This window comes from Balaenoptera musculus, chromosome 3 (assembly GCF_009873245.2).
Source record: "Balaenoptera musculus isolate JJ_BM4_2016_0621 chromosome 3, mBalMus1.pri.v3, whole genome shotgun sequence".
In the NCBI taxonomy this organism is placed as follows: domain Eukaryota; kingdom Metazoa; phylum Chordata; class Mammalia; order Artiodactyla; family Balaenopteridae; genus Balaenoptera; species Balaenoptera musculus.
Genome location: NC_045787.1, coordinates 155,206,900 through 155,214,722, shown reverse-complemented (window position 1 = coordinate 155,214,722; position 7,823 = coordinate 155,206,900). Strand labels below are relative to the sequence as shown.

Here is a 7,823-nt window from a genome sequence, read left to right as displayed (position 1 = left end):
GGATTGTTTTTAAATAAAAACTTCAGAGCAAAGACTTAGGGTCTTAAAATGTTACCCCTTTCAGCTGCATTTGCTTTTTAAAAGAGACTGGAGAATGACAACGATTAATTTGCCATATGTTCTTCAGACATCCAGGGTTTTGGCACTTGACTGGGGATAGTGCTTATATTCATTTAGCTTCCCTAATCATATTATTATGCAATTGTCATAGTCATATAAGCTATATACATGATTTATGTATTTATATAGAAAATTAATTGTGGATAGTGTCAAATGAGTAGCTGGTATTAATGTGTCACAAGTTGGGTGGGACTCTAGGTCAAAGTCTTTATGACAAGAAGAGCATCAAAACAGTGGTTCTTAATTTTGTCCTTGGCCTTTGTAGAAATGATCAGTCTGATTCTTCCAGGCATCAACTGACTTGGGACTGAATTGATGCACACTGTTCTTAACTACTCGATCTTCTTATTTCATCGTATGTAAAACTTCAATAATTTTAACTTCTTCTTATTCATTTTCTCAATATCCCATTGGTAGTTAAATCTTAATGATTTTCACTTAACGTTCTGCAGCATTTCTTAAATTCTCTTGATATTACCTTTCCTCTCTCTAATTGTGATTGTCCACTGTTACGTTAGCTGTTACATAGTTTCTGGACTAGGCTGTCTTCTGTTTTAAATGATTCTACACTGTGCAGCCATATTTATCTTGAAAAGGAAAATTTAAGTCAAACTAAAACCCTCCTACAAGGCTTATGCTATGCAAATAATGTGTACTGATGTTTGTGGTTCTTGAAAAAGTGATTCAAATTTACCTTGTAAGTATCATATTCTATTATGTGGCATAGTCGATAAGCAATAATCATGCTTCAGATTTAGTTCCCTTTTTCTATGACATCCTATAATGTACTCTCCATTTCTATATTCTTTTCTTACCATCAAGAAATTTTTTGGTCTTGTACTGCTCTCCTTATCGTCTCTTTAAGAACAAGGTGAATTCAATCTAAGCCTTCTTCTCTAAAGATTCCTCTCCCTACTCTGCATTCTCATAATGCACTTCTTACACAGATGATAAGTTGCATATTCTGACATGTTTCATCATGTTCTTACCTTATTTATCTATCTATTTGGTAGATTCTGAGAATGCACATAGGTGTTTGTAATTCCCACATTTCCTACAAAATTCCATTACCTTTATATTGAAAACAATTGATATTGATACAAAGGTGTGGAGAATCTCAACCTTATGCATTTTAACTTTTGTTTTATCCTCAAGGTAGATGGAAAACCTATGCCCAACAGGACAGGCATGCCACTTATGAGATAATCAATATCACACACCAGTATTCTCTACTTTCTCCTTTTCTCTTTACCTATATCCAAAATCTTATTTCTCAACATCTAGATCTTAATTGCCAGGAAAATGACATAAAATTCCTGCAGTATCTGTTTAATGTGACTTCATCACTCTGGAGTGAATAATCAAAGCAAGAGTAATGCAGTGGACCAATGACAGCACCCTCCTTGGGTTCATTCTGGTAGGTTTTTCTGATCGACCTCAGTTAGGGCTGCTGCTCTTTGGGGTAATCTTGTTCCATTATCTCATGATGCTCCTCGGCAATGCTACCATCATCCTAGTATCCCTCTTGGACTTCAAACTCCACAATCCCATGTACATTTTCCTCTCCCATCACTCTTTCCTGGACCTCTGCTTCACCAGCCGTATTATTCCTCAGCTTCTAGTCAACCTGGGGAGTTCAGATAAGTCTATCACAAATGGGGGCTGTGTGGTTATCTCTATGTCTCCCTTGCCCTGGGATCCAGGGAGTGTGTCCTCCTGGCTGTAATGTCCTATGATTGCTATGTCGCAGTCTACAGTCCTCTACATTATGCCTTTGTCGTGCACCCTCGGCTCTGTCATATCCTGGCATCTATGGCGTGGCTCAGTGGGGTGGTGACCACCCTCATACAGCCCACCCTCACCCTACAGCTCCCCTTTTGTGGGCATCGCCAAGTGGATCATTTCTTTTGGGAGGTTCCTGTGCTCATCAAGTTGGCTTGTGTGGACATCGCTTTCATCCAGGCAGAACTCTTTGTGGTTAGTGTCTTATTCTTGGTGGTGTCTTTGTCACTCATCCTGATGTCCTATGGGCACATTACCCAAGCAGTTTTGAAGATAAAGTCAGCCACTGGACGACGTAAAGCATTTGGGACCTGTTCCTCCCACCTGATGGTTGTCATCATCTTCTATGGAACCATTATCTTCATGTATCTGCAGCCGGCCAAGAGTAGATCCAAGGACCCGGGAAAGTTTGTGTTCTCTCTTCTACACTGAGGTGACCCCCATGCTTAACCCCCTTATCTATACCCTGAGAAATAAGGAAGTGAAAATAACACTGAAAAAAAATGCTGGGGAAAACTTTATGATTTAGTGATTATCAAAAGGTATTTAGAAGAGCATTATTAAGACTGAGTAATTTAATGGATTATGCTGCAACAAATAATTTGGTTATGTTCATAACCCTATAAGTGAGTGTTGGTAGAAAATTTTTAAATAGAGTTTGAATTTTCAAGCTGGACGTACCTGAGTTTGAATGCCCATTTCACCACATAATAGCTGTGTTACCTGAACAATTTGCATAACCTTTACATCAGCTATAAACTGGGATGAATAATATTGAGCAACCCAAATTAAAATTAGATTATTCTAGGTGTTTTATTGTTTATAAAGTTTATTCATAAATTTAATTTATTTAATAGCCATAACTATATGCTATGGGTATTATAATTTTTCTTTTGCATAGATTGAAATATTTTGACCAGTTACTCATATCAGAAAGAGCAAATCCTAAACCTCCATGGCATTGTTCTCTCAACTAACCATGGATTCCTGAACCCCTCGGGTTGTGTTCCCATTATACACTGAGCTCACCTCTATTGCTGCACTTTCCATCCTGTTTGACAATTTTCTGACTTTTTTTGTACCTCTCTCCTTAGGTTTTTGAGAATGGCAACTATGTTATGACTTCATCACAGTTTAAAGTAAAATCTGTACAAAGTTGACTCCCAGATTTTTGTTTCAACACAGATATTTACTGTCCATATTCTCATGTTCAACTATGTATCTCACTTCTACAGCTAGGTGTATTAAACCAACCTCAAAATTAGCACATCAAAACTAAATCAAAAGCTCTCTGTTTTTTGGTTCTTTCTTACTATTCCCAATATCACAAAATGGAACATACATCATCCCAACTCCTGTCTCCTATTTCACCTGCTGTGTGTAACTTATACACAATCCTGTGGATTTTACCTTTTAGTTATCTCTCTGGTCTATCCACTTCTTTCCATTTTAATTTTCTACCACCTGTGCACTTCTAAGATGGTCTCCTTACTAGACAGAAGATATTTATTTAATGAATTACTCACCTTTTCCTTTTCATATATTACTAGGTACATGCAATTTTTAATGCATCATGGCACTTATGTTTGTCTTATCTCCTTTATGAAATATATTTGTTTATTAACAGTTGTTGAGACGTTGAGGACACAGATATGAACAAAACAGCACCCACACTTTTAGAGAGTTTGTATGTTAATTGTCCAACTCAATCAATTGGTAGATTTTCACTATGTGATGGTATCTATTATCAAACAATAGAAGTCAATGTTAGTAGGAAAAAACCCTCACTTTCAGCAAATTGTTTGTAAAATCAAATCTATCTCAATGAAGTGATAATATTAATGGCTATGTATTTTTATTTTATTTTTATTTTTTATATTAAATTGATATGGTTGCAAAGCAACATTATCTAGGCAGTAGCACCTCACCTTGAAGAAGGAGGGACGAGCTTATACTGTTATTTGCTAACTTACAAATATGTTAATATGTGTATAAGAAAGGAAAGAATGTATGGGTGAGTTTTAAAGGGGCAGACAGTTTATACTAACCAAATAGTCTTCAAGTGGTATGTTTTTGGTGACAGAGAGTACATTTTCTTTAAAATCATTAGAAGACTTATGTGATATGCACACAAATATAGCAGGATATGGTTGGAAATAGAATGTTCTCCCTTATGCTGAGGAGGGTACAAACATCTCTGGACTCCAAGTAAACTGGGGCTTAGTGATTTAGAAAAATGGAAAGGAAAGTAAGCTTCCACAGCATAAGCCCTGACAGTTTTTGTTTTTGTTTTTGTTTTGTAATATGAATGCCTGACTTAAGGTTTGACTGTTGAGGCACCCATTTCAATGGCGAATCCACTTCAAAGATGGCTATCTCCAATGAACACATTGTCAGCCACTTGACTTGGTAAAGAGACAGGCAACCTCCATCCACTGAGGCTTCTTTGTTTTAGAGCTCTTGGTTCATTTTAATAACTGAGATTTGGGGTTGCTGGGTTTTGTTTTTTTTTTCTATTTTGGCCCTTTCTTTTTCTTTCTTTCTTTCTTTCTTTCTTTCTTTCTTTCTTTCTTTCTTTCTTTCTTTCTTTCAAGTATAGTTGATTTACAATGTCATGTTAGTTTCAGGTGTACAGCACAGTGATTCAGTTATACATATAATATATATGTATGTATATATATATATGTATGTGTGTGTGTATATAAATATATATATATATATATATATATATATATATTCTTTTTCAGATTATTTTCCCTTATAGGGTATTATAAAATATTGAGTATGTATAGTTCCTTGTGCTATATAGTAGTCCTTTTGGTTATCTATTTTATATATAGGAGTGTGTAAATGTTAATCGCATCCTCTTAATTTATCCCTCCCCTGCCTTCCTTTTTGGTAACCACAAATTTGCTTTCTATGTCTGTGGGTCTATTTCTGTTTTGTAAATAACTTCACTTGCATTTTTTTTTTCAGATTTCACATATAAGCAATATCATGTGATATTTGTCTTTCTCTGGCTTTTGGCACTTTAAATTCCTGCTCTTATATTTTAAGTTCACCAACAATGAATGAACCCAAGAAACCCTAGGTCGCCACCCATGATCCCAATAAAATCAGAACCCCAAGCCTGCTGCTCTTCCCCTGCCCCCCCACCCCCGTGTAGCCCCAGGTGTGCTGTGTAATTTTTAAATCTTGTATGTAATAAAACTTTATTTTTCAAAGTCTCCTGATGGTTATTGCTGAAGGGTGTTTTGTAAGTATAATGAGAATCACAATGGCTGGTCCAGCCACAATATTGATTATTGATAGTCTGAGACCAGCACAAAACAACTTAATAGGCAGGATGTAGAATTTGGAGATTGTTGGTAAACATGATCAGATTTAGATAATCAAGGAAAAATGGGGACTCTTCTATTTTGAATAACAATAAAGCAGCAATTAGTTTTCTATAGAACAACTGAAGTAGTATAAGAGTAGAAAAGAGAAATAAGAATAGAATTATTAATTTGTCTGCTCAAAAATGCAAAGTGGCATTTTACAATAGTGAGAACAGAGCAGCGCAATAATGCCTGACATCTGCTGTTCAATTGGAACTCGGTCTATAGCCACCTTGATATTGTGGGCCAATTACTTAGGAGATCTACTCATGAGGTTATTTTCCTGAATTACTGTAATTTCTCTGAATTCTCTGTAATTACCAAACATAGTATTTTTCTGTTGCCTCATGCAAGCATTATAAAAGGATAATCAGGATGAATTGAACTGGCAAATGTTTTGGAAAGTGCCATGGTAAGTTCCTGGTATCTTACTGCATAAACCTTTAAGTGGTAGAAATAAATTATGACCATAGGGCATCTTTTCATTTTTTCATGATCTTTCAAGATCCAGGATCTTCTGTTATGGACATTTTAATGAGCAGCATATTTTCCATAGAGGAAATATGGTAATTCTCTTACCCTTCTGGGGACATGCTGAGGCCACATTAACAAAGTCTTTTTTTGTTTGTCTCCTAGCATAAACCATCTCCTTACGGAGAAAATAAGTCACTGGGGTTTCTCCCTTTCAAGTTCATTTTTTTTTTTTTTTTGAAATTGGCATCACTGGGGATAGCTCACTTTCTTCTGACACATTACCATGCAAGCCCCAGCACCTAGTTTAGAAACCATTTACTTTTTCATCATTTGGAATGGGCATTTCCATGTTGTACCACAGACTGCATGAGCCAGGAACAACATCTTTTTGAGCTGTTGCAGAGAGATTCAGCCCCCAGAGAAGTAGCTTTCTAGCCATTGTGATACTTCTTACTCATAACTGAGGGTCAAACTTCATTTGTGCAGCAAACTCCAAAGATAGTTTCAATATTCTTGCATACTCTTCCAGGTAGGGGAGAAAGAATAGGTATCATCTTTCTGGGCGTACTGACATTAGTTTAGGTGGTAGTCACTGACAGGGCTTTACAACAACCTGAACAATTCCTTTTCTCAGAACATCACATTTGGTTCCTAGCTTGCTCTTTCTTGAACAGCTCCCCTGGCTCTGGGACCTTAACTGGGAACACCTTTATATTTCCTCTCAAGACACAGGCGCCTGGAGATGCTGTGGACAAGGAAGTAACTCCTGAAGCCAGAATGCATGTTCTTGGCCTGAAACAGGTACATTGACAGGTGGCATCAGCTGCAGTCATCATAGTCTGGTTGTATGTTTTACTGCATGTAGAGCAAACTATGAAATTAAAGAAACTCAGAATTGTGAAGTCTGTGAATTTCAAACAGTCTTTTCATGTTGTCTTTGACTATTTCAGAAACTTTTTTTCCTCATAAAATTGCCTTGAATTCCTCCTTCCTTCTTTCCTTCCCCCTTCCTTCCTTCCTTCCTTCCTCCCTTCCTTCTTTCTCTTTCTTTTTGATGCTCAATATCACCTCTGTTCAAAGGCAGCAAAGAATGGGTTTAAATTGATCAGTCCTGACCTTTCTATATTCTTCAAAATGAAAAAAAAATCCTCCGACCCAAATAGTTTTGCATTTGATACACATTTGTGAAGCATCTTGCCAAAGTCTAGAGAAAATCTCATTGACTTAAAAGGGAATTAAGTCAAGATATACATTATCTGCTCAACCAATTGATCTCACTTGCAACTACAAATAAATTTTCAGAAATTCACTTCTAAAAGATTAGCATGTGCCTCACTTCCCCACTTATCACTCTGCTGCCCCTTTATTTAATAACAATCTCAGTCTCTTAATCTGCTCTGGAGCTATGATTGACCCCATAGACAATTAAAATGCTTGTTTTTCATATCAGGATGCTGTCCCCTCTCATTGTACATCCCATAATCTCCTTTTTCTATTGAAAGGACATTTGAACTCAATTTAAAAAAAAAAAAAAAGGTTTAGTTAGCGGACAATATTTGTGGCCTTTAGTCTAGAGTTATTTCTATTTTATTTGGATGAGAAAGTTGTGTTTAGTATATTTAAAAATAAACTTATTTTTGTGTTTTGTTGCTGGATTTTAGAAATAAAAAAAGAGTTTACCAAAACTGAGTAGAAGGTTGAATGATTCATAGCAACATTTGTATACTGGAAAGTATTTTAAGGAGAATAATAATTCATGGGCTCAACACTATGACAGAATTTGAACTCACAGTCTATAATTACACAGTGAAATAATCGATGCCAGACTACTTTCAAAGAGAAAAAATTTCAGGGTTAGAGAAGAAGCACAATATGAGAGTTTATAACATTTGTTGACACAGGTGGTGTTTCTGGTGGGTGAACCAAGAGGAACAAATTGGGGATGTACACTAGAGCTGGAGTCTCAGGAACAGGCAAGGACTGAAGAGGTTCTTGAGGGAGGGATGAGCTCCAGGTGGGTGTGAGGTGTTGTGGGTATGTCCAGCACAAGCAGGGGGAGGGGGTTTA

General features: G+C 36.5%; 1 protein-coding gene across 1 annotated transcript; it reads left to right on the top strand.

Annotated features, from left to right (window-relative positions):
- The first annotated feature begins 1,495 nt into the window (after nt 1-1,495).
- On the top strand, nt 1,496-2,431 carry LOC118892586 (olfactory receptor 2G2-like). Its single transcript, XM_036847333.1, is given in 3 exon segments — nt 1,496-1,790; nt 1,793-2,316; nt 2,318-2,431. Coding segments are annotated over 3 exon segments (933 nt in total).
- Nucleotides 2,432-7,823: the final 5,392 nt, after the last annotated feature.